Below are 26,451 nucleotides of genomic sequence, written 5' to 3' on the forward strand. Positions count from 1 at the left end.
CTTCTCTCATTCACAAAACCACCTTTAAACTAGGGGCTAGCATACAGACAACCATAGACTAGGGTTCAGTATTTCCCTTTTTCTGTCCCCTTCCTCTGCGATCTCTAGGTCCCAGCAGAGAACACAGTGCGTCCAGAGGCATCCGTAGGGCCTGGCTGTATTCTAATTTAGGGAGGCTTGTTACACTGAGTAGAACATTATTCCAAAAATGCACCGAGTCTCCTTCCTGAACCAATGCAGATCTGTTTGCTGCGGGGCATTTCTTTTAAAAGCCCCTTTTCTCTTTTCAACAGATCAGAATAAGCAAACTTTAATGGTAGGGAATTATTCTTTATTTTGTTGAAATTTAGTTCTGAGTTTTCCTACTTGAAACGTGTTTTCCCCAGGACACTGACCTATCCTTTAATTGTTTGGTGCTGTTTGGTGCGAGGCATGTTAGGGGGAGGGGCGTTACTTGTTTATTGGAACAGCGCAGTTAAAAAAAAAAAATCAACCTAGGCTAACAGTTTCAAGGCTCCCCTAAAGATGTATCCAAACAGGCAGCCAATCAGCGCTTACACAGCTTTTTCTGCTTGACTCTTTTAAAGAGACAGTGCCGACAGTGTTTTATCACATTTAAAGAGAACCGCGCTCTAAAAGCAGTCTGAAAATGGGGGAGTCTTCCCCTATTTCGCTGGTTTCTGGTCTAATAAGGGAGTCATAGTGTGTACTTGGGGTTCTCAGCGTGGGCAGAAAGGAGTCAGCAGCAAATAGCTGGGTCACTCTGCCAGGCCCCCCCCCATTTCCCATTGTACACCTGGGTCACTGACAATGGAAGCTTCCCCTCCCCCCAAGCCTGACTCTCACCCCGCTCCACTCCCCAATTTAGCTCCATTTATTTGAAGTTTGCTGATTTCTGTGGCGCGCATTCCACGTTGCAGGGCACCCAGGTGACGCCCCCGTACCCCGGAACGGCACAGTCTCCTGTGGAGAAGCCAAGGGGCTAACTTGCCAGGGTTGGCCGACCTTAGAAATTTGGGAGCAATCACTCTCCCTTCTCTTAGCACAAGTCCCCCGTCCCCTCCCCCAGGTTCCCCAAAGCACGCCAAGGACCTTTTTCGCGCGGCTCCACTTTGGGGCTTTCCAAAGTATTTTAATGATGTAGTAAAGGAGCAGCCGCGCGCCTCGGCGCCGGCTCGAGCCGCCCAGCTCGCAGCGTGGAGCCCCGGGCCCGGCGCTCGGAAGGCGGACTGGGCAAGAGGGAGGGCCGGGGGCGGGGCGGCTGGGGAGCGCACTGGAGTCTGGGGAGGGGGTCGGGGTCGGAGCCCAGGGAGGAGGGCAGGCGAGGGGGAGGGGGAGATAAGGGCTGGGCCGTCGCAGGCCAGGCGGTGGAAAGGAGGGGGGGAAGGAGGTGAGGGGCAGATAAGGGAGAGGGACGTGGCGGGAGGGAGCCGGCTGCGCTCCGCTTAGGGGTCCGCGCCCCCTCCCCTCCGACGCTGCCGCAGCGCCCCCCGCCCCCCAGTGGTCCCCGCCGCGGAGAGCGCCCGGCAAACCCCCTCGTCGCCGGGGCCGGGAGACCAGAGCTCCCCCAGCCCGATTCGAGTCCCCTCCCCACATCTACAGAAAAGAGAGGCGCGCGCCCCCGAGCACCCCCGGCTCGGCCGCAGGAGCAGGGGCAGCGGCTCGGTGGAGGCGGCCGCCTCGGGGACTGCCGCGGCCGGGCGCTGACAGGGCGTCCCTCCCGGCCGCCGGGCCCGCCCCCGCGCGCCGATTGGCCGAAGTGGCCATCAATCGGGGGACGTTGACGCCCGCCTCGCTTCCTCGCCCGGGTAGCCACGTTCGGTTGAGCTCCAAGTAGACCAGCGGCAGCGGCGGCGGCAGCGGTGCCGGAGGCGCAGAGGGCGGCGCAGGCGGAGCCGGGCGGGCGGGCGCGCGAGCGAGCCAGCGGGCGGCCGGGCCGGCGGGCGAGCGGCGGCGGCGGCAGCGGCACCCCAGGCCGAGCCGGCGCGGGAGGAGTTCCAGGGCGATGGGGCCGCGGCCGGGGCTGACGCTTTGACAGCTGGAAAGAGCGCGGAGCCAGCGCCTGGGGGGGGAGGGAGGGGAGCGCGGCGAGGAGAGCGCGAGCGGGCGAGCGAGCGAGGCCGGGGAGGGGGCCGGGAGCGAGGGGGCAGCTCGGGAGCAGCCGGAGCGGTAGCGGCGGCGGCGGCGAGGCTCGGCGCCCTCTTCTCTGCAAACCATGTTTGCCAAAGGCAAAGGCTCGGCGGTGCCCTCGGACGGGCAGGCTCGAGAAAAGTAAGCCCTATTTTCCAAGTGGCGGCCGCGCCGTCGCCGGGCTGCGGGAGGCCGGTGGGAGGCAGGTGGGCGGGCGGGGGCTGCTGCGCCCGGGGCCCGGCGCCGCCTGCCTGGCCCCTTCCCCGAGGCCGCGGCGGGCGGCGTGGGAGAGCCCATTGTTGGGAGGCGGCGGAGGCCGGGGCGTCGGGGGGCGCCGCCGGGGGAGGGGCACCTGGTGGCCGCTGGGGTCCGCGGAGAGGGGTGGGCGAGGTCCGGAGCGCGAGGCTGGGCGCCCGCCGCGGCCGCCGCACTTTGCCCCGCGGGCGCGGGCAGGGGGCGCGTGGCTCCCACAGCCCCGAAGGCTCCTTTTGTCCGCCCGCGGCGTGAGGAGTGCGTGCCGGGGGCTTTGTTCGGCCGGGAGCGCTCTCCCTTGCCTGCCCTCGGCCTCGCCGCCCGCCCCGCGCCCTCCGGGGCGCCGCGCTGGGCAGGGACGGCGGCGCCGGTTTGGCCCTGGGCTTGGGGGACAGTTGCTTGGGGGGGGGAACTGGTGAGGGTGGCGCTTTGCTGCCCTCTCCAGAGCGCGCTGAGCACCCCGGAGTCCAGGACTGAGTCTCCCTGGACCCTCAGAGCTGGAGAGAGGGTGGCAACGAGTGGGTCGGGAAAAGGAGGGAGGCTCAGGGGTCGGGAGGCTTGCGAGTTTGAGAGACCTAGGTGGGTTTGGCCCCGATGCCAGTTGGAAGTTCAAGTTTGGGGGCTGCTCTCTAGCCCTCGCGGCTCGAGGCAACGCGTCCCCTGGTACCCACCCCCTGAATGCTTCCACCCGCGGCCCCGAGGCAGGGCCAAGCTAGCTGCTCACCTCTGGTTGGGGCCACAATGGGACAGCGCAGGCAGGGCTGGAAGACGGCTGGCAAGGTCCAGAAGCGAGCGCCCCGTGTGATCTGACGCGTTCCCTCTCTTTCTGTGCCCCCTGCCCACTTTCCAGGTTAGCTTTATACGTCTACGAATATTTACTGCACGTAGGAGCACAGAAATCTGCACAGACCTTCTTGTCGGAGGTGAGTGGAATTCCCCCCCATCATCCAATTTCTTGACACCCCTTCTTCCCCACTATTCTTAGAGCCTTTGTTTTCAGGAGCAACCACTGTGGCCACCATTTTGAATTTTTATCACCTTTTGGCATTTATTGTTAGTTGGTTTTCTCAGCCTTTTGGCTCTGGGAAGCCCCCAGCCCACCCTTCCTCTCTGCTCCTCTAAGCGGTCTCTGCTCTCTGCTTTCCAGATTCGATGGGAAAAAAACATCACGTTGGGAGAACCGCCTGGGTTTTTGCACTCGTGGTGGTGGTAAGTTTGTGTGATAGTTTTGTGTGTGTGTTTGTTTTGTTCTGAGACCTGGGTCTGGGTGAACAAAGACAGGAGGCCTGGAGCGGACCCCCATGCCTTAGCTCTTGGGCTTGGCATGGAACAGGGCACCTCTGGGCACTCAGACCAGGGCTGGTGAAGGAGGAAAAGGACAGGAGAGGCTGCTGCCTGAAGTTTTTGCCTTCTCTTTCCCCTCCTATTGAGAACCTACTGAATTGTGCCTAGTGTTTATACAGAAACTCCTTTACTTTTCTGTCTTTCTCTGGGGCACCAGGCCGGGGGGGGGGGGGGGGGGGCTTGAAAAAACCTTGAAGGGTTTTTGTCAGTTCTGCATGCTGCTTTAATTAGAGGGAGTGGGGGTGGGGTAGGGTGGAGAGGATACCAGGTCTGTTTTACCACTGGCTTGTCCCTTTTTCTTCTGTGAGCTCAAAACCTTGAGAGAGCAACTCTACTGGGGCCTTTCCCAGGCACCCTGAGAAAAAGCAAGAAGGGGCTGCCACTTCCTTTAAAGATACTGATTCAGACGGACTGGACCTTCCTCTCCTCTGTGGGCCCTCCCCTCAACCCCCAGCATCCCTAAAACCACAAAGTTTCATTTTACCAAGAACCTTAACTGGTTGGCGTTGACCTCACAGAGTGCTTGTGGTTGGAAGTGGTAGTTAGTGGCTCTCCCTTATTTGTGACCCTTTCCCTCCTTTATTTGGGTCCTGCTGGGGTGGGAGATCTGTAGGTCTGGTCTCCTTGTAGGTTTGCGTAAGAACGGAGGCTTAGGGTCAGCAGGAGTGAGTCACTGTGAGTGTAAGACCTGGATGTTTTGCGGGACCGATTGGTTGAGTCTTTGACATCCTTTTGAAAAGGACAAGAAAGCAGAATGGCTTTTGATATTTTGGTGGAGTTCAGAAGGATTGGAGTGCCATGTCTTGGGATCTTAGCGTGCGTTTACCTGACCACCAGTTCAGGTTACTGTTCCGAGTCTCTTTGAAATGCGGGGGGATGAAGTGTCTGTTCTAACTTGCACAGAGAAAATGAGTTTTTAATGACTTCTGCCAACCTTGGAACTGCGGTGTTGGGGCCTGAGGATTCTACCTGTAGGAGTGGGTGATAGGCTTTCTGGGGTTGTTTTTGGAGAGGAGTATGTGAGCGGGGTGGTGCGTCTGACCATCACGGATTTTGCAGAAGCTCAGGTTTAGGAGTAAAAGTTACTGAGAAGGGGCCAGGGAGTTTGTAGCGTTCGAAATCTTCAGTGTGCGGAGAAGTTAATCAAATGTGTACAGCTTCAGGGGACAGAAAAGAATGTTTTTGAGCCTCCTTCTGGAGCTACTAGAAGCCTCCGATTTTCTTGTTCTGTCGGGAAGCGCCACCCCCCCCATCTTGACCTGCCTTTCTCTCAGCCCCAGGAACGTGGAGAGTCTGTTGTGCTGAACCTGAGCAGTGGTGGCTCTGAGTGGCCGTGTCCGTGGTCTTGTTAGTTAGAAGTTGCTTCTGTGCCATTTGACACTGAGCAAATGACAGCTGAGGCTCTCCAGGTGGGAGGAAGCCCCGGCGCTCGGGCGCTCATTCGGAGTTAGTCAGGCCCTGGAATTCAGACACCTTGAGTGAGATGGCTTGTCTGATGACTCGCTGAGCTAGCTGTTGGTGTTGGGGACAGGAGCACTAGACCGAGAATCAGACTTCTGCTCTGGTGCCCGTTTCCTTCAGGTGGGTTCCCAGTCCTGGGCCTTGGGCTCCTGACCCGGAGAGGGTTTCTAAGGCCCCGTATTAATACCAATGACTACCCTGTGTTTGTGTAAGGTTTTACTGGCTGGCAGATAACTTGTAGGTCTGTTCTCATGTAATACAAAGTGTTAGGGTGACTACACCAAATCTTGGAGGGGGAGAAAGCAGAGATATCTAAGCCTTCCTCCTGCCCCCCCCCCCCCCTTTGCTGGATAGGTGGACAGTTGCCTTTCTGGGGAGGGCTATTTTAACATGAAAGGACAAGATACTTAGTTGTGGACAACATCTCCTTTGGCTAATTGACATGCATTCTTTGGGTGGGGGGGATGGTTCTTGCATAAGAATTCCTTGGGGGTGGGCCTGGATGGGAGTGGGGGTGAGATGGGAGGGGTGGGGGTGTGGGCTCTGGGCTCTGGGATTAAGAACCTGTAGGTTTCCTTTATCACTAGTCACCCAGATTGCTCCGCATATGAATTATAGTCCTGACTTTGACAGCTTAACCTTTTTATGAAATGTAGCCATTTTGGTTGGGGGGATGGGGGTAAAAGGAGCACAGATGAAGCAGGCCTGGATTCTTATCCAGATTCCTACCTGTCCTATCTGGGCACCCATAAATGGGTTGTACTAATCCATCCAAACTTCAGTTGCCCCTTGAATAAAGTAGGGATAGTCATCTACCTTATAGCCCTGCGGTAGTTACAAGCAGGGTCATGGGTGTGAGGCATCCAGCGCACAGTAGGTGCCTGATGGATGAGAACTAACGCTCTTACTACAAAGGTCTGGCTTGCCAGAAGAGGTTGGTCCATTGTGTTTTCAAGACCAAGTTTGCCCAAAAGGTTGGAAATGTGGGGTTGGAGCCTTTGGGAGATGCCATGCTGTTAGTCCCGCACATTGTACACTTGTCGTTGGTACACCAGTAATAATTAGTAACCCGATCTTATTTTATTTTTCGACTTGCAGCGTATTTTGGGACCTTTACTGTGCAGCTCCTGAAAGGCGAGACACTTGTGAACATTCGAGTGAAGCAAAAGCCTTTCATGATTACGTGAGTAACAAATTTTTAATCCTGGCAATAATTACAGGGTTGGATAGCTCTAACTTCTTTAGCACCAGAAGCAAATACACAGCCAATTGGCAGTGGTCTTTGTTTTCTCCTGGCCTTTTTTTTGTTCTGCCCACCTCCCTGCTGCCCTTGCCCTGTTCTAACTTGGGGGACGGTGTTTCATAATGTTGTAATTATGCAAAAGAGTGTAGATACCTATCTGGAGGATTAAATGGTGGTGTTCAGGGCTCAGCCATGAGAGGTTGATGTTCAGAGTGGACAGTTAGCTGGGAAAGGACTGAGCCTCCTTGGTGTTGGTTTAATTAAAAAATTGGCCGCCACCACCGCCGCAGAAGAAGCAAATCTGAAACTTGTGTTTCAGAGCAGAAGGGGTGGTTGAGTGAAGTTTGGTGAAATGGCCTGTTTCTTTACTTTCCAGGGAGCAGGCTTTTCAAATTATGGTTTTGTGTGTGTGTGTGTGTGTATGTGTGTTGGAGGACTCATGTTGTGCCCAATAAGATCATGTATACTTTGAGGTCCTTGGCTGGTCCATAATCTTGTGTTCAAAATGTTCTTGTGAAGATAGTTAATTTCATCACCTCATAGCTCTTGCTACCCTATCATTCATCCTCTACCTGGATGAGTTTCTTAAGATTTATGAAATGCTTATAAGAGCGATGTCTGCCGCATATCCATCTCCCATGGCAGTCCCCCTCCAAAAAAAAAAAAAAAAATTAGACTCCAAACATGGGTTGGAGTCAGAATTTATGATCAGATGAAACACGATCTGGGGGATGTGGGAGATGGAAGGGGAAGTGTCTGCGGTTCTTCCCAGCCTCCTTCCAGTCTTCGCTTCCCACTGGCCTTGTAGATGGGGTGTGTGTGTGTGTGTGTGACAGAGTGTCAGCACGCGCGCACATGCACGTAAGAGGTGGTTTATTTGGTCTTGCACTTTGTCATGCGGTGGGTAGGAATGGTGTCCAAGCTCTCGAGCATGGAAGTTGGTTTCTTGAATGTCGTCGGGGCCCACCCACTTTGCCAGGCCGCGTGTGTCCCCTGCGTGCAGAGGTGGGGGACACACCTGGGACACTAGAAACTGGCCTAGGACCCCGGAACCCATCTGGTTGAATTTCACAAGCGGTCAAATCCCATTACCATGCATATCTTTATGGTGACAATTTGTCCTGTAATGCGAAGAGTTAGAGATTCCGCGGGAGGCTCACTGGTTTTGAGGCTATTCAACGGGATGAAGTTTTGTTGTGACTGAAAAGGTAATGCCCTTGGAACAGACTGCTGTGGAAAGGGACCGGTTCTTGTGCCGTCTCCAGGACTGAGAGAGAGAAGCTGGCGAACAGTACTTACGGTCTGGTAAACTTTTAGTAGTTAAAGGTGAGGTGACTGGTTCTCTTGTGATGTGGTTCTTCTGGGAAAATCCGTGGTGATGATCATAGCGTCTCCTGAGCTGGAGGTTGGGGGAGGAGGCCAGAAGGTACATGAGGCATATAAAAATAGTTGGTGAATTTGACCCCTTTTTCCGAGTAAAAATCTTCCTTTTTTTTTTTTTTTTTTTAAAACGTACGGAGAGCCCATTCCTGCATGGCCAGTTTTGCTGTGCAAATGGTTTCGTTTTGGAGTTGGGGGGATAGGCGGACGTGCCTATTTCAAGTAAATCCCTTGATAGAGGATGTCCGTGCTATCTTTTGCAAGCTATCAGAGAAGTAAATAATTTTTAACCAAGTTTGGTGCTCCAGCAAATGATGTAAGGTTGTGGCAATTTGTGGTTTGGTCTGCCACCTTGAAACAATATGGGTGGCCGTGAAAGCTTGCATGGGTTTGCTTTCCATAACTTGTTAGGGAATGGTGGCAGAATTATGTGGTGAGTACTGAAATTGGCGTGGACATGTAGAAGATGCTACCAAGCATTGAGGTCACAGACATGGGGGTCAAAACCCTTTTTCCTAGATTGGAATCCACTTGGTGTCATTGGCCTGAGAGTAAGATCGTGCAGGGGGAGGAATGGAGTGATGAATGGCGGCAGAGAGGGAACATCTGTATGGAGAAGGAGTTACACGGTGGCACTGGGCTGCAGGGGTGACAGGAGCAACTGGTAAATTAAGAGAAATTTAAGAAAATTAAGAAAATGAACCCTCTTTTTTCTTTGTCCTTCTCAGATCTTCATGTGTTCTCTCCATTCCCATGGCTACCATCTAGTTAGCCCTCATTCCTTCTTGCTAGAATTATTGTTGTTGTCTCTTTCCAGGCCCCCTTCCTCTTGTCTGGAATGCATGCCTCTCTTATCCATTCAAATCCTATCCATCTTTTAACTTCTTTGTGGACTTTTATGATAGTTTTCAGCACACTCTGATCACTCCATCTCATTATCTATGGAAACCATCTATACAGAGCCTTTGTTGGCGGCTTTCCATGTGCTGGGCCCCTGTGCTGAGCGCTTTGGTTCAGTCTCTCATTTCAAGCTGCCAGTGGCCAGGTGAGAGGAGTTGTTAACTCCATTTTGCAGATGAGGAAGCTGAGGCACAGAGAGGTTAATTCGCAGCTAAGGGGTAGAATGAGAATCCAAACACAGGCCATCACCAACTCCAGAATCGCTGCTCCTAACTGCCAAGGCTCAGCCCTGCAGGTCCGTGGCAAGTGTCATTTGTTTGCACCTATTCCAACTAACTTCTCTCTCAGGCTTGTCTTTCCAACCACAGCTTATTAATTTTTTCCGTGCCAGACACCATTCATCGATCTACAGAGCTATTCATCTCTGTAGCTCCCACAATACCTTGCACACAGTAGGCATGCGTGCTAATTGAATGAAGGGGTTAAGGAACTATGGGTAAGAAAAAATAGGTAATTTGGGGTCACTGAGGAGCCTGGCCTAGAACAGCCATTGAAATATTGGAAGATGGTTCCTTTGGTGATTTCACTTCTGCTGGGTGATCTTGAGCCAGGTGATTCTAGTGCTGGTTAACTAGTTACCTTACATCTTGTCAATAAGAGTGTGCAGTAACTGGCCTTCCCTTTGCCATTGAGGCGATTCAAAGATTCTCCTAGTTTGTGGGGGAGATTGCGCAGCCCAGGTACCCACCCAGGCCTTGATGGGGGTAGTGAGTATTAAGTGCTTGCAGGGCAGGGGTGAGGGGGGCGTGCCCAGCTGCTGTGGGGCTGGAAGGATCTTTGGAAAGGACCGCAGCTGGGAAGATCCTGGTCTCCACTCTCCTAGGGAAAAGATTTTGTGTTCCTGACAAATTGTCTCCCCTTCCTAACATTGGGGTCAGGGGTCAGGTGATGTAAAGGCTCCTCTCAGGTCAAGGCCAGGCTGTAGGGCCTGGAATAAACCAGGTGACTCAGCGGGGAGGGGGTTTTAAATTTTCTTTGAATTCATGAGTTTTTATTTGAGTCACAGTCTGTCCTCCCCCCACCCCCCGGCCCCCCACAAACACCTGGCACGTTATTTGTAAGCATGAGCGCCCTGATGTTGATCACGTGTAACATGGAGTGTTGGGGCATTCAGTACAGGAGTGGACTTTTCTGAGAAATCAGTTTACCCTAAGGCAGAAGAGCCCCGAGGCCCTAGGAGGAGGCTTACGCGGGGACCCTGCTGTGAGAGTTTTCCACTCCCACCAGAGCAGCGCTTCTCAGGGTATCGGTAAAAGCCCTTGGGGTGCCATTGGGTTCTCTTAGACCCTGTTGTCTGGGGCCTGGTCTTTTGTGGGGTGGACGCTCCCAGTGCCACCTGTGTCTCTCACTTTGGGCCACCTTCTCCGCTTGCCTCTCCCCCTGGGTCCGTGTGGCTGGTAGAAGTATCTTTGGTGCCTTCTGGGCTACCAGCAGCCCTTTCCCTCCTGGTGGTAGCTAATTGTGTGTTTTCCGCTTGGTGGCAAGAAATGAGTGGGGTAGGCAAGACCCAGAGATGTGGCCTCTGAGCTGAAGGTGTTCGAGAGCCACGGAGGCTCCTTGCACTGCTCACATCACTGCAGTTCTTATAAAGCCTTTCAGTGAAGGCCTGCAGTTGGGCCTCGCAGTGGCTTTATTGGTCAGGTGTTATTCCTAAGTTTCAGCCCCATTTCACAGATGAGGAAACCGAGGCCTGGAGTTTAGTTTTTTTTTTTTTTTAAAGATTTTATTTATTTATTTGAGACAGACAGAATGAGAGACAGAGAGCATGAGAGGGAGGAGGGTCAGAGGGAGAAGCAGACTCCCTCCCGAGCAGGGAGCCCGATGCGGACTCTATCCGGGACTCCAGGATCATGACCTGAGCCGAAGGCAGTGCGCTTAACCAACTGAGCCACCCAGGCGCCCCAAGTTTAGATAGTTTGTCCAAGAGCATGTAGCGGGTAGCAGGGGGGAGGTGGTGGTGGCGGCGGCAGAGCTGGGACTAGATGTGGGTCTTTCAGATTCTTCCTCTCAACTTTTGACAGCCCTCATTTGTGAACAGAATTCCTGCTGAATGGAGGGGAGGTGTTTGCGTTTGGCCCCAGGTGCGCCCGTATATAGTCACTGAAGAAATGCCTTCAGCGGAGAGCTAGTCTGAAGCCCCTGCGAGGTGAACTGCAGAGTCACTGGCAGAGGTGGGACGCGAGTCGGGAAGGGAGTTTATTATGGTACAGTGGCTCTTTTGGCAGGGAAAATGTGATAAAAGCTCTGGCTTTTCCTTCCAGAAAATACACGTGTCCCACAAAGGAGACTTTGTACCTGATTTCCGAAGGTGTACAGACTGCTGCCCCTAACCCCAGCCCCTCTGTGATTCCCAGTGAAGAACTTGGGGCGTCGTACTAGACATGGAATCCCATGACCTTAGCGAGCGTTGAGCCTCAGTTTCTCCGCTCTGAAGACCTGAGGTCCCTTTCTGCCCCGCTGCTGTGAGCCCCTGAGGAGGAGTACCTGGCTCCCTTTCCCCTGTGCCCCCACAGCAGGACTCTCCTGCCCCCCTCACCCCCAGCTGTGAGCCTGTGTCTCCAGGCTGTGTGTGTGTGGGGGGGGATTAGGAAAGTGCCCCAGAGGCCTAGGCGTGGACGCGAGCTGAGGTATTTGTGGCTCTGTGGCAGGGGTCCAGCGTCCTTGGTGGGTTTGAAATAGCAAAGTGATATTTGAGAGGGCTCTCCTTGGATGTGCTGAGCTGGGGTTCCTGCCAGGCGCGGAGTGTCCACGCCTGCCAGAACCCTTTGGGGGCGGGGGCTGGAGAGGGCGGCCCAGCGGGCAGAATGGGAGGGGAAGGGCCACGACCCAGCTCTGAGGAGCTGGGGAATGCTCTCCCCAGAGATAAGCCAGCCTAGCCATCTGCCCAGAGGTCCTGGCAAGTTCCTAGCAGTTGCCTTTGGCTCTGACCCTTGGCACCCTTGTGTGGCAGATTAAAAAGACAAAACATAACACACAGTCATTTCTTTCCCCACCCGCCTTGGAGCTTAGACTTTGTGTTGCATCCTTTCTTCGGGCTCCTACCCCGTTTGCTGCAATTCCTCTTACGCCAGAGGCTGCCAGACTCTTCCATCGGTAGCTAATTAAACACTAAATGAGTAACTGGAATTGCATTTTGCCAGAACCCAGGCTGTGCGGCCACCTTAATGGGTTTCAAGTGGCGGCAAGACCCCAAATTGCAAATCCTTGCCCTTTATTTCAAGGGGGGAGGTGGGGCTGGGGCAGGGGCGGGGGGTGGCGGGTGTAGAGTGGTGGGGACCCAAACAAAGTTTTTGGCCGTGGTCACTTCATTTGAACTCCAAGACCAGCCGTGTGCACGTCTTCGCATAATGCCATCTTTGTTAGCTAAGCATTTGCAAACTTGGACCAAGAGTTAGTTCTGTGCCCACCACTGCTCCACAGGAGCCAGAGACCCCCAGCTCTCCCTGCAGTGTCTCTTCGGCTGTCTTAATTTTCCAAGGGAAGCGGGTTCTCTAGTGGAGACCTCAGGCCAGACCTGCCTCGCCCCCTTCCTCCGACTTTTCCTGCCTCTGTGTGTGAGTTTGTGTGTGTTTAAGTCTTCAGAGGGAGAAGTGGAAGGGAGGTGTGTGTGCTTGAGGGCCTGTCAGCCAAGATAACAGAAATGTTACACTAGCTGTAGCCTTTATAATAGTGTCTAGGGTTTAGAGTATTTAGAAAAATTAATCTTTTTTAGCTTGGTAATAATTCTGACCACGGCACAAGTGCATTAGATGATTCACATAAACTTCTTTAATACATGTTGCTAGGAGCTTACAGCAAATAGACAATAACGATTGTTTGTTTTTGATTCGCCAGGGTAATGGGGTTTTCTGGAACCTTGGTGAATGGGTTTTAGAAACGTTTCTCTCCTGTGTTTTGCTTTTCTTTTCTCGGGTCTTGAATCCTCTGGATTTTGAAGGGTTTGGGCTCTGGCTGGTAGCTGGGACGCACACCTTAGTTCCAGCCCTCACTGTCGTTTCCTGGTGGGATGAATTTTCAGATCTTTCGTGTCCCCCCCCCCCCCCCCCGCCCCGCCGCGGGGTAGGGGGGGAGTGGTGATTCCTTTGTATGGTTGTTGTGAGAGTTGAATAGTATCACCTACCTATAGAATGGTTGTCTTTCTGTGCCTTGTGCTTGGTGAGTTTGTTTTCTTTCTCTTTGCAGCCCTAAAGTTTCCCCCCAAAACTTTTAACATGATGGGGCCAACAGCGTCTTTTTCTGAGAGAGCAAGCTGACCTGAGGGAACTGGACACTTGAATTTCCCAATGATGCCCTCCAGTGCCTGGGCTCCCCTGATGTGCCATGGAGTCTCCCCCTCCATACCAGCTGTCTTGTTTCATCCCCACACCCCTGCCAGGGGCAGAGCGAGCAGTCCTGCCACAAGCTGGCACTGATAAATGCTCCCCTGAGACGTTTGCACCCCTTATCTATGTGGGGCAGAGGAGTCCTGTCCCCATCCCGCACAGTGAAATGGTTAAGACCCAGAGGGGCTTGCAGCTTGGCATCCACAAAAATCTGGATTCACATTTTGGCCCCACACCCCTTGTTTCTGGGGGAGCCTCCACTTCTTGAGATCCATTCTCTCCGCTGTGAACTAGGCACAGGGGTTGTCCTTGCTCATCCTGCCGTGGGGGTGGGGGGGGCGGTGAGAGGAAGGCAAGGAAGCCTGTCAGGGGAGGTTAGTTGTGCGGTGATGTGCTGTGTAGATGTTCTCAGGGATGGGCAGAGTTGAAAGCCGCTAAGTTGGGTCATCCTTTCCAGTATGTAGCCTGCCCTTGCCTGCTTCCCGTTTCACTAGGCTTTTTGATGGGGCTAGGAGTCCCGACAAGGAGCCTTAGGAAGCGAGCCTGGGAACGGATGTGTCACCGTTGCAGGTCTCTGGGGAGCTGGTGCTGGTGTGTTGGCTGCTTTCGCTTCAGGCCTCCTGGCCGAGCCTGAGGGAGGCTCCCAGACCAGGAGCTGGAGACACCGTGCAGTTTTGCGGTGTTGATCCGGTTCACTGACCAAGTGCCTGCTCTGAAGAGACAGATGCAGCCCAGGATGTGGTAAGTGCGTAGGAAGCCTCGTGCAGAATGATCTCCGTCTTCCGAGAGACCAGGATGCAGTTGGGACAGGTGGTGGGAGAAGGCAAACCGTCCCGCCCTCTGTGGCGGCCGAGAGATGTATCTAACGTGTATGTACATAGCAGGGCTGGAGGTGATGGAACTGGAGGTCACCTAGTCATCTAACAAATAGGTAAACTGAGCTCCAGAGAGGAAAGATGCCTCACCTGAGGTCGCCAGTAGGACTCAAACGTGCAAACCCAGTCGGGATCCAGGACGCTTTCCCCTGCCTTGGTGCCGCCTTGCTGCACTTCAAGCTGGGCAAACTCAGGCGCGTTGATTAGCCTCTCTGTTTCTCCGTGTCCTCAGGTAGAAAATGGGGTCAGTAAAGTATACCCTTCTCATAAGGTTGTCGCAAGGATGGAATAAATGAGCTTATGCGCCTGCACGCACCCCACCTCTGTAATAGGGCCTGGCGCAGCAGAAGCACCACGAAACGTGTGCTGTTCCTTTTGTGACCTCACCTGGGGCCCTGTGTGCATCCTGGCTTTCTCATGGCCAAAAGGGAGGTGGCAGCAGAATGGTCTTGGTGTGGGAGGTGTGTGCCTATGGACACGAACCGTCACCGGCTGCCTCACCTGTTGGTTAGTGCTCTGGATCCCTGGATTTGCATCCGCCGTCTTCAAGTACCCTTGAGCAGCCGGAGGGTGAGGGTCTCACACATACAGCCTCCAGACCAGCCGCGGTGCTTGTGAGGATGAAATGAGACACACTTAGGGGCACTCCTGGCTGGCACCTGGACTGGGTTCGTTCAAGTGTCCGTTTTCTCTTCTGCTGGCCACGTCTCTTGACCTAGGAATCTGGAACTTTCCCCTGCCCCCTCTGACTCTTTCTGTGGTCCCTGCTTGGTACCACACCACCTGAGATGGGGTTTTTGCTCCTCTGCCCTCTGGTCCTTCTGTAGAGCAGATGCCAGCCTGGAACGTGGCAGTCTCCACCAGGCCTGCCAGGACCACCCCCATGGGAACACCCCTCCTTTCTTCTTTTATCCCCAGGAACTCTGTGTCTGTATTCACTTGCTACTTGCTGCCCAGAAGGAGAACGATTTGGGTCAAGGTTGTATCTCTTCCCTTCCTAACTTGTAGATTAAAAGCTCTTGAAGGGCAGGAGTTCTTATCTGTACCCCTTTTGTGCCACCCCCACTCCTGGGGCCTATTGCAGAGTCTTGAATAAATCCCCAGATTGGTGAGCTAGACTCTGCGCCATGAGAAGCGGGAAAGGTCTGATCCCTGCCCAGGGATCAAGTGTGTTAAATACACGTTTTAATGGAGATGGACAAGTGGCACATGGTAACGCATTGTTTTGCAAACTGTGCGTTGTGACCCATTAGTGCCTTGGGAAATCAACTTTGTGGGTCACGACTGGCAATTACAAAAAATGAAACAACTGTTATCACACAGAGTAAGCATAAGTATTGTTTGGGGAAACTTCTGTTTTCTGTGATCGCTGTGTGAATAAACGTGGGTCCTGAGTTTGTGAAGTAAAATTTGCCTTCTTGTGGGTCTCAGTGTAAACTTTGAAAGCCACTAGCCCAGAGGAGCCTGAGATTGAATCTTGGGGCCCACAGGTGGGGTGACTTAAGCCAAGTGACAAGCGATTGCTGATCCCCGTTTCGTGACCTGTAATAAGGAGGGAATGATTGCCACCTCTGAGGGTTCTTGAGAGAGCTGTGTCCCCACCATGCCTCTCGCTTCTAGAGTGGTGCCTGGTGGTTTCCTTGGTGGCCGCCTTTGGCCTTAGCTGCCGTATTCTCTGTGCAGAGAACATGTAGAAGGTGCTCAGCAGATGCTTGCCGAATGCTGAATAAGCAGTAGCCCCCACTTAAAGTCAGCAGCTCGTCCCTGCTGGCTGGCCACAGGACTCCTCCTGCCTGTCCTCCTGTGTGTCTGCAGGCGAGGCGGGGTCCCCGGCCCCCTGTGGAGGGTGTTGTCTGAACATCTGCACGGCTCAGCCTCTGGCTAGGGCAAGAATCTCGAGGATAGGTCTCAGGGCATCCTGTCTGACCCAGGTTGGCCCAGCCTCCCAAATTCTCCGTCCCCTCCCGGTGACGGCTGTTTGCACAGCTCCCGAGGCAGGCTTTGTGTCTCCCGCTCTTTGTGTGTTTGGGTAAAGCGCCTGACATTTCACTTCTGTCTCACAGTCCTCTGACCTTAAGAAGCACGGCTGCTCCCTGGGGCCCCTGTCTGAGGTTTTCCTCTGATCCTTCTCTCCCAGTCACAAAAGGCCGTTTGAGAGAGCAGGCTGTGGGGTGGCACACCTCCCCCCCACGCCCTGGATGCTAGCTGCAGCTTTGTGAGCTCGTGGGGTAGACAGAGCGGGGCTTCGCAGACTGGAGCGGGAGCGTGGTGGGCGCGCGGCTAGTGCCAGGCGTCTGCCGCGGGCCGGCTCTGTGCCGGTCGGTGCTGGGAACCGGAGCAGCGTCCCGGACGGTACACGGGATTTGGACTTGGAGGACCAGAGGGCCAAGTTCTGATTCTTCCAGATGGCCTTGGGTGAGTCATCTGGCCTCTCTGAGCCTTCATTGGTTCATCTGTGAGATGAAACGGTGTGAAGTAAGGCCTGGATTTTTTTGTTTTTTTCTGCCTCTCAAGCATTTTAGAAGTCGGGTGAGAGCCTGTGAAGATGGTTTGTAAATTGTGGTCCCCTGTTGAGAAGGCTTTTTGGAATGTGAACAGACTGTCAAATCGTAGAACGTGTGTTAAGAAGCACCCTCTCAACTTACAGATGGGGAAACTGAGGCCTGGAGTGGGATGGTAACAGCAAGTGCGTGGCCAGATGGACACCTGATTCCCGTGGCCGCCCCTGAGTTTGGAGAACCTTTGTTCAGAGGCAGGCGCCTGGGCCTGTGCCACCTGCTAGGAATTTTGCAGCTTTCTTTGGGCGATGCCGTGGCGTCCCGTGGCTTTGGCCATCCGTGGCCTGTGCCCAGGGGGCAGACGGCCCAGTGGGCAGGCCTGGTGTTGGGCGTGTGCACGCTGCTGTTCTTTTCTCGCCGTCCTTTAGAAGGCTTCCAGTAGCAAATGTTACTCTCTCTCTGGAGGCCCTTCCTCTCGGCAGCGCCGGCCGCCCGCCGCCCACCAGCTCCTACTCCGCGGGCCCACTTGTGGTACATGAGGCCGCCCTGGCCTGCAGCTCTGGTGGCAGGTGTCGCTGCGGATCTCCGGGCTGGTGAGCCGCTGTGGACCGGGGTTTTACAGCATGACAGGGAATTTCAGCCACCACGTTATCTGCGAATTGGCCAATTGATGGTTTCAGCAGAGCATTTCAGCATCGGGGAAGCCAATACAATTTGAGTTACTTGTGATGGCTGCCACTTTAAATACCGCAGTGAATTTCTGTCAGCAAGCTAATGCGTGGAATAGGGAATTGCAGAAAACTCGATCACCAGAGTGCATCAGTCGATTCTGACCCCAAGCTATAGAAAATGAACTTAAATCTAGTTGACTGTCACCACGCACTTTCTTTGGCATTATTTTGCTAGCAGCATCTTTGTCAAAGGGAACTTGAAGAGAAGAGACGAGGTAAAAATCACGGTGTTGGACTCCGGCCGCCACTGTTGGAGGGGGTGATGATCTTCCATGGAAGGTTGAGCCATTGGGAGTTGGGGTGGTAGTTTCTTGCTGAGAGATAAGTAACTAAACTATGGCGATGTGGCTTAATAATAACCAATCCCTTGTTTGATGAAGGAAACTAGTGTTTACTGAGCAGTTGCTATGTGCCTAGACCTTGAAGAAAGTGTTCTTATTTAATTCTTGTCCTTTTGGGGCAACGTAGGGGACAGGATCTTCTTCCTGTTTCCCGAAGGAAGAACTGTCGAGAACAGTGAACAAGTTTGAGTGCTAACCGTATGCCAGGCACCGTTCTGAGTCCTTTCGGCTTTCTCTCTTGTCATCCTCCGAACAGCCCAGTGGGTTAAGTTCTGTCTGCATTCCCATTTTGTAGAAAAGGAAACAGAGGCACTAGAGGGATTCAGTCCTGTTGGAGGTGGGCTTTAAAAAAGAAAGTGCTTTTCACTACCACACCACACTGCCTCCCCAGGAATTAGTACCAGATTTGACATCTTTAATTAACTGATGACCCACTGCCCAGGCCAGGGTGGTTTGGTACTGGCTCTGGGAGGAGCTGGTGGGAGTGCATCCCGAGCGAGATGCACAAGCTGGAAGCCCTGCCTGTGGGTCAGATGGTTCCTTCCCGGGCTGGTTTTCGGTGACCTCGCCTGGGAAGAAGACCTCTTGCTTTGGGCCTGCATACCCTCACGGAGAGTTTTCCCCATCTCTTCACTGACAAGGCCACCTTTTATTAATTCTCTGTCACCTCCTGTGGGCTCCATGCCTGAACATAATCCATTTGCAAATAGATTGCATGCATCGAGTCACCGTTTTAACTAAGAAATAGGAAAAACAAGAATTACGGAGTTGCCGATTAGAGCTGCTTATCAGCTCATGGGAGCTAGTTTAAGCACGCCAGGTTGGTAGAATTCTAGTCAACAGAACACATTGGGAATTTTGGTTCCATTTCAGTTGAGGTAGACTTGATTTTTGTTGAGCCTAAAAAAAAAAACCACCAGCCATGCTTCAGTCTCCAGGAGGGTTTTCAGGAGACCTGGTTAGCGTCCTCGGGCTGGGAACCTGTGGCTTCCATCCTTCCTCCACCCTCCTAGCGGTGTGGGAGGCTCCTTGTAGGCTTGTTTTGGAATGGCCAGGGGTGGGCTTTGTGGAGAGAAGGCCCTCAGTTGTTTCCCCTCCCCCCGGGGGTCAGTAGGGGCAGAATGCAGAGTTCATCCTGGCTCATCCCTCGAAGCCTAGAAGCACAGGCCACTCAAAGCTTTCCTGTGGGGAGAACCCACCTTGGGGGGATGGGTGGCCCAAGGGGCGTAAGACTCTGCATGGAGATGGTGGAAGGCTTCCATCTCCAGAAGATGCTCTCGAGACCCCGGCCCCCTCCCCCGCAAACAAGTAACGCCTTCCCTACTCTTCTGAGCTGGTATCCAATGGAAGAGATGGCTCACTGGGCAGAAATCCTCTTTTTTTTTTTTTTTTAAGATTTTATTTATTTGACAGAGAGAGACACAGCGAGAGAGGGAACACAAGCAGGGGGAGTGGGAGAGGGAGAAGCAGGCCTCCTGCTGAGCAGGGAGCCCAATGCGGGGCCCGATCCCAGGACCCTGGGATCCTGACCTGAGCCGAAGGCAGACGCCTAACAACTGAGCCACCCAGGCGCCCCAGAAATCCTCTTTCACAACCAAACTTCCCCACTTACTGGCTGTGTAACCTTCGACTGACCATTGTTTTCTGTCTGGGCTTCACTTTCCTGATTTTGCAGCATGGGGCCAGTTGAGGGATACAAAAGTGATTTCTGGAACAGAGGTGACCGGCATTTGCCACACACCCTGGGCCGGGCACCGTGCGTGGGCATGACGTTTAATCCCGGTAACTCTCTACAAGGCAAAGGCTATTTTTATCCCCTTCTCTGGACAGGGAAACTGAGGCTTAACCGGTGATGAGGTCATTAAATATGGGAGTCCGGGTCTGAACCCGGGGCCTCATTCCTAGCCTCCTGAGCCATGCTGTTATTCTAACAAACTTTTGGGTGACTTTCGGAGTTGGGGACCTTGGGGTAAAAATGCACTTTGAAAGAACTGGATCATTTCAGGAGAAACCTGGAAACGTGTGTCTTAAAAAAAAAAAGATGTCAGCAGCGGTTTGCTTCCTAGTGAGATGAATGCAGATAAACCTATTTTGACTGTTAACTTATTTTGTTGCTTAAGAGCCAGTGACATGTAGCGTTGAGTTTATTTTTCTTCACAGCGTTTAAGTGTTTGCCACTTCTTGAGTGACGTGTGTGAATTTGGGAATTGCCTGTGCTTTGGGAATGGAGGCCGCTGCTCACATTGCAGGCTTTTGCCTTGAGAGGGACTTGGGGGCAGGTGTGCGCAGGGCTGCAGCTGAGAGGGGGCTGCGGGCTGTGTGTGTACCTGTGTCTCAGGCTCTTGCCAGAACCAGAGCCCGCTCTGAAGTTGGGGTCACGGTGGAGCACCGATCGCAGGAGTCTTTGTGACTGGAAGCCTAAATATTTATTCTCTTCTGTCCCTAATGAAAACAAATTGTCAACAGTTGTTCAGTAACTGACTAAATTAAAATCTGTAATTAGTCAATTAGATTAAAGAGTTGGCACAACCTGATTGTATCATGCTGGTTAGGTTATTAAGAGAAAGGGTGTGATTTTTAATTACTGAATGCTAATTTTGACAGTTTCAAATAGAAACAGACGTGTTTTTCCCCCCTTTCCCTAATTCTGAATGGTTTGGAAAGTAAAGACACTCAATGTGTAAATTATGGTTTTTTCTTTTTTTTTTTTTTGAAGGAAAATAATCCGTGAAGGCCCTGCCACAACGTAGGGGGATTTTAGTTAAGAGGCCGCATTGGATTTCATTGGAGGGGTTAGCTGGAGAGCCTTCCTTTCTTGAGGGATGGATGGCCTGGCGTTTGGCAACTTTGTTTTTGCTTTAAATGAGAAGTTGGATCTCAGCTCCAAGTAGTTGTCATTGAGTTAGAGTTGTTTTTAGGGTCCCCCCTCGTCTCTCACCTCATGGGGCTTTTCGGACCAACACCCCAGAAGCGATGGGCCGCAGGAGACAGAATCCAGGGAGAAACGGCTGTGTTTGGGAAGTGTGCTGGGACTCAGAGACCCCCGCACACGCGAATGGCCGTATCTGACTTTTTAGAAAGTGTTTTCTCGTGTACTGGGCAGCGCTGTGAGAGCGACAGACAGGATGTAAGTTCTTACTGCTCTGCTTTGTGGCTGCGGAGAGTCGAGGTCCTAGGAAAGGGGTGCTCAGATGTGGGGTTGCAGGAAGGGGGGGACGGGGCTTGGTGGGAGCAGGGCTGTGTGCAGGCAGGCAGGCCAGAGAGGAGAGGGGCTTCTTGCTTGGCAGGAAGATGGGATCAGAAGGTAGGACCCACTGATGGATTTAGAGGCATAGAAGGCCAGCAGAGAGTTTAGGATGAATGGAGTAGGCCGATTTTAAATGGAGCAAGTCCTTCTGTTTTGTTTTTCTGGGGGAGGCTATCTCATTGCCTCCCCTGCGAACACTGGCATACGGGTGTAAGCAGCCTTGGAACTAGGGGGATGTAATCTGAGCTGTTTCCAGACCCCACCATAGCCTGGATCCCTTCAGCTGCCAGAAGGACCTTCTTGTCTCGCCGCCCTCCTCCTCAGCTCCTGGGAGCTCACATGTGGTCAGCCCTGGAGGCTCTAAGGTGCTCTGCACATAGGTCACGTTATCTGGAGAGCCTCAAGCCATAGAAGAGGTCCAGGGGCCACTGCAGAAGGCCATCGGCCCTTGCTGCTCCTTGCCTGGGTCCCGTGGTTAGTGACGGTAGCTTGAGACTCTAACCCCGGTTCCCCAGCCAAGGGGCTCCTGTCTCCTTAAGGCCCACTGGGCATCCTCCCTGTGCCTCCAGGAACCACGCTGAATGGTGCTGTTGATGATGAAGCACAGGCTCTACTTTTTGCCATCGGAGTTTTCCATGATCCATTTCGGAAGCACCAGTTAAAATGGCCTTTAGTTTTCAAGATTTAATATTAAAGCAGCTGGTGATCCACAATGAGTCTTTTAAATTTTTTTTATATTTATGTATTTATGTATGTATTTTTTAAAGATTTTATTTGAGAGAGAAAGTGTGCACAACTTAGGGGGAGGGGCAGATGGAAAGGGAGAAGCAGATTCCCCACTGAGCAGGGAGCCCGATGCAGGACTCGATCCCAGGACCCTGGGATCATGGCCTGAACTGAAGGCAGATGCTTAACCGAGTGAGCCACCCAGGTGCCCCCAGAATGAGTCTCTTTTTGAAGGAAGCAATTTTGCTGTTTGTATTTTGATATATGTATGGGGTGCTGGGGAACCAGAGTGCGGAGAACAAGGTGAAGCAGCAGTCTCTAATACCCAGTAGGGCTTTTACTTATTGTGTAACCTGTGCCAGTTGCTTAACTGAGCCTCGGTGTCCTCATCTGTAAAATGGGTTGCACTCAACTTGCAGTACTGTTTTGAGGTGAGGATGCCAAGCACCTTAGAAAATGCCCTTTAGTATTTCTGGAATAAAAGAATGAGAGGCTGAAAGGTTGCCAGTGCTCTGGGGAAAGTATCCCTGCTTAGGGAGCTGTACCAGGTATGTTCAGACACATGAGTAAATGAGAGGAGCCGAATAAAAAGTATGAAGTCTTTACAAGTGGTGGTTTGGTATGTGTTCTGAATTTGGAATTCTTCTTTCAGACTCAGGATCCACAGCCAAGGTTAAAGAGGTGTGTGTGTGTGGGGGGGGTGGCAAATAGAAGAAAGGAAGTGACATTACTAGGAGAGAGTTTATTTTAAAAGCTTCCCCACTGATAGATTTGTAGTCCTGGGTAAATAGGGAAGCTTGTAAAACTTGATTCATTTTCTTCCTGAAGTCTGTTTTTGCTGGGGAGTGGGGGTAAGGACAGAGCTTCCAAGAGAACCAAGTGCTTTTCGGTTAGAAGTGTTTGTGTGTGCCCAGCACACCATGTACAGGGCCAGAGCAGGGTTCTCACCTCCACCCCCTGCTCCCAAACCATCTTTCCCTTCCCAGACCGAGTGCCTGTTGCTGGGCTTCGGTCTGGTCTCATCTAGGGATGAGCGAGGACTTCCTGCACTCAGGATGACTTCCTACTTCCTTCCTGGCTTGTGCTGCCCAGAGCAGATTGAGTTTGCTCTTTTCTTTTGGTTAGGAAACATGTTCTCCCTCGTCCCTGCCCAGGCCTGTTCTGGAGACATGGACAGGCAGCCTGGGTGACCACTGGCCAGCTAGGAAGCTAGGGTGTGTCCTAAACTGTAGGCCCATATGAGCTGTTCAGGAATTAGAAGCTACTGCACCCGGGAAACCACTGCAAATATGGAAAGGTGGTCAGTAGGGAGAGGTGAGAAGGTGGTTGACCTTGTATGTTGGGGGAAGAAAAAAACTGAGGGAATTTTGGAATGTTGACTGTGTACTTTTATGGTTAGGGTGGAAGGTGAACCCTGAGACTTAGATACCAAACATTGCCAGGCTGCAGTTAAGGGAAGGGCCAGGCTTCCTACCTCAGGGCCTTTGCACAGGCTATTCCCCCTTGCTTGAAGCACTTTCCTCCGCGTGGGGATCTCTATTCATTTTTCATGCCTCAATTCACATGTCCCCAGCTTCTAAGAAACCTCTCATAATCATCTTTGAGCCATCGGGCAGGGCCCATAAACTTGGGGCTTTTGACACCTGATGGATATTCCAGTTCATATTTGTGGACTGAAAGCGATCAAGAAGTACCAGGAGGCTGCCCACCTACCAGGGCCCCCTGTCTGTGCATTTAAATGGCTCCCTGAAGCCTTAATGCCCTCAGCACATGTCAAAGTTCAGTTGCCCTGCCCCTGCCATTCGCCTTTCTTTTCTGAAATAGGTCTTTGACATACTGATGATGCTTCCGATGTGAAGTGCCCTCAGAGATGTGTGGAAAAATGCTCAGTGTTCAGTTCACCCAACCTTTTGCCAACTGCTGAGGTCTCTGAGGCTGGAAGCCCTGTGACTCTTCTGCCAGTTTCTGCATTTTGTATGGAGGATTGGCGAGAGGGTGGGCAGGCACCTGGCCTGGAGTCCTGAACACTGTCCCTCGGCTGGCGCCTCAGTGCGGCGTTAACCTGGGGTCATGGGAAGTGGCCGGTTTCTGATTCTTGGGCAGGAATATTTCATGATTTGACCCTCTGTCACTCAGCGTTGGTGGCGATTTTATCAGGCCACACAAGTCTAGGGTTGGCCTTTGCATTATCTGAGAAGACAGTTTGCTTAGCCAGGAAGATAAACAAGACTCGGGAATGGGAGGGTGCTCAGGCCTTGGGCCTGGGGACTTTGTGCCGTGGGGGCTCCTAATTTCAGGTAGCTCTTCACCTGTTCTTCAGGGAGGGCTGGCCATACCCCAGCGGAGGGGCTGCTTTAGTTCTAAGCCTGCCATAGAGGACTTTCCCAAGGCTTGAAATCACTTCCTTCAAACACTACTTTTTTTGTTTTGTTTTTATAGATTTTATTTATTTGTCAGAGAGCGAGAGAGCACAAATGGGGAGCGGCAGGCAGAGGGAGAAGCAGGCTCCCCGCTGAGCCAGGAGCCTGATGCGGGACTCGATCCCAGGACCCTGGGATCATGACCTGAGCCGAAGGCAGACGCTTAACGACTGAGCCACCCAGGCATCCCCAAACAGTACTTTCTGTTAAGACTAGCCTAGTGGTGCCATTTTGGGAGAACATTTTTCCCAAAATCCACCAAGGGGTCAGAGCAGATACTTGTTTTTCTTGGATATTCATCCCGTCAGTTTAGTCTTTCGTTCAGCAGATAGTTGGTGCCTCTGAGGTGTGGGCTGCAGACCAGACAGCAGCAAATCATATACCCTCTCAGAACTCATAGACTGTCCTTCCCCTTTCTCTGGGGTTTCTGTGTTTTAAGATGCTAATTGCACGTCTTTGAATGGCAGATACATTCTGCAGGTTCAGATGGGCTTGTCTTCCAGGAGGCACCAGGGAACTGTCCGGGTCTCCCCTAAAAGCGGGTCTCCCCTGAAAGCGGTCCCTTGTGCCCTGGCCTGACCCATCCCTCTGGCCACCACGGCCTGCGGCTCTGGCTTTTGGACTGGCTGCTTAGAGTTAACAGACTGCTCTCCTCCTTCTCTCTAAAGTGGTGGTAAATGATACCTCCCTGGTCCCAGTGTCGGCGTGTGGGCGTGGCTGCACACAGCTGCAGCAGTTCGGGAGCCTTGTCAGGGTCTGGCTATGAGTTTGGAGAAAGTGATGATTGTACCTCGGAGACAGAAGAGGCGGAACAAAAATGTCCTTGCACGGCTGTTATTCTAGTAAAACTTCTTTAAAAAGTGGTTATCGGAAACACAAATCCACGAGAACATAAACTATAAAAGAATGAAAGATCTGCTGGTGTTAAGGATGCTTTTAGGGACCTCCATTCTCTCAGACCTGAGTTAATTTTTCCAGGCTTTACCAAAAGCACATATCCCCCTCCTTGGGGTTGGGGGGGTTGGACATTGCCGCCAGGCCCTGGGCCACCTCGGAGGTGCAGGTGCGTGCCACCGTGCCACCCTCTCCCGGTGAGTCAGGGAGTCTCTTCTGGAATAGCTCGTCCTGGGGGGAGGGGGTGCAGGGTCATGGGCCAGGACCCCTCCAGGCTGCTGCTTCTCAGGAAGCCAGTGCCTGCCCCGTCCAGAGCCACCTTGACACTCGAGATACACGCGGCTTCTTTTCCCCTCCCTGTTTTCTTTATGAGAATGTTTACGAGGAGCATTCTTCTGAGGACAGAAGCTGTCACTGAGAGCTGAGAGACGGGTTTTGATCCAGAGCTGGTTGTGGCCCAATCCTTGGTCTGATTATTTGGTGGGCCAGTTGCCGGAGCCCCGTCCAGGGAGGAATCGGGACTCCAGCGTTGGGCCTGGGGGTGAGGAGGATCCGTGGGAAGGGAAGCGATAGGGGAGGTGTGACTTAGCCTGTCCAGGCCGCAGAGAGGGTCCCTCACCACTGGTCTGCTCTGGGGGAGGGTCCATCCCTGACCTGATGGAGGAGCCATGGATACCACCAGCTTGGCTGCCCAGGCCAGTGCACGCGGGAGGGAGGAGCCTGCAGCCGCTCTCCCAACCGCTCTCTGGTTCCTTTGGCCCAGTTCCATATTCCCTTCTCTGAGTACAGGCTCTTTACCACTCCTCAAGCCCCCATTGTCCCCACTGCAGGACTGGGAGTGCCCTTTCCCAGGCCCCAACAAATGTGTGAGCCCCCAGTGCCTGGCACACAGTCGGTGCTCATTAAAAGTCTTGAGTTTTAAAACACTAGGAGTGGAGGATGTGATGCCTGGTGATTGATGCTCCTGCCAGGAGGGCAAGGACCATGCTACCTAGGCTGTGCCTGGCACATTGGAGGTGCTCAGCTATTTGGGGGAGTGAAGTGGTATCCGGAGGAGGACTCTGGCCTGGCAGGGGCGTGGGTGGCAGCAGGGAGGGAAGGAGCCAAACATGTCATGCATAGGAGGGCCGTGGTCTGTCCGCGGGGGTACCAGTGCCTGCTGCCTGTCACCTGCTGTCCCTGCTGGTGGTGCCAGCCAGCCTCCTGGCCTCACCCTTAAACTGCCCCTTTGTTGTCTCGGGCCTAGGCGTGGATGCCAGATTTGCTTTGTTAACGTAAAATGTGATGGCATCCTGTCTCTCCCCTACGAAAATCAAAATCAAATCAAAACGAAACAAATCCGGAGCCGCAGTAAAGACAGCCCTGAGGTTTCCCTGACTGTGGGACAGAGGCTCCACACCGTGAGCCAGACATTCCAGGTCTTTCTGGTCTGACCTCGCCCACATTTCAGATTTTGCCATCTTGATTGCAGACCTCATCCTGTTGCCAGACACACTCTTCTTCGATACAGATTAATTATCACAACCCCCTGTGGGGTAGGTGGTTGTCTTAAGGGGAAAAAAACCCAAAGGGCCAAGCAGGTAGGATTTGAGAGTGTCTGAGGGTACAGAGGGTGGCCCGTGTGTGG

At 53.0% G+C, this 26,451-nt stretch overlaps 1 protein-coding gene across 8 annotated transcripts in view; it reads left to right on the forward strand.

Moving 5' to 3' along the window:
- Positions 1 to 1,859: 1,859 nt before the first annotated feature.
- SSBP3 (single stranded DNA binding protein 3) overlaps positions 1,860 to 26,451 on the forward strand; it is a 163,024-nt gene continuing 138,432 nt past the window's right edge. For 2 of the 8 annotated variants that reach the window (XM_064589083.1, XM_064589089.1), the window contains exons 1-4: positions 1,879 to 2,271; positions 3,233 to 3,305; positions 3,530 to 3,591; positions 6,286 to 6,370. In XM_064589083.1, the coding sequence (XP_064445153.1) occupies positions 2,216 to 2,271; positions 3,233 to 3,305; positions 3,530 to 3,591; positions 6,286 to 6,370 (276 nt within the window). In that variant the 5' untranslated portion in view covers positions 1,879 to 2,215. Of the gene's footprint in view, positions 2,272 to 3,232; positions 3,306 to 3,529; positions 3,592 to 6,285; positions 6,371 to 26,451 lie in introns of all 8 variants that reach the window. The other 6 variants (XM_064589088.1, XM_064589081.1, XM_064589080.1 and 3 more) reach the window with 6 other exon arrangements.

Source organism: Mirounga angustirostris, unplaced genomic scaffold, assembly GCF_029215605.1.
Source record: "Mirounga angustirostris isolate CCGP_5_RB_7025 unplaced genomic scaffold, mMirAng1.0.hap1 SCAF_4, whole genome shotgun sequence".
Lineage (NCBI taxonomy): Eukaryota > Metazoa > Chordata > Mammalia > Carnivora > Phocidae > Mirounga > Mirounga angustirostris.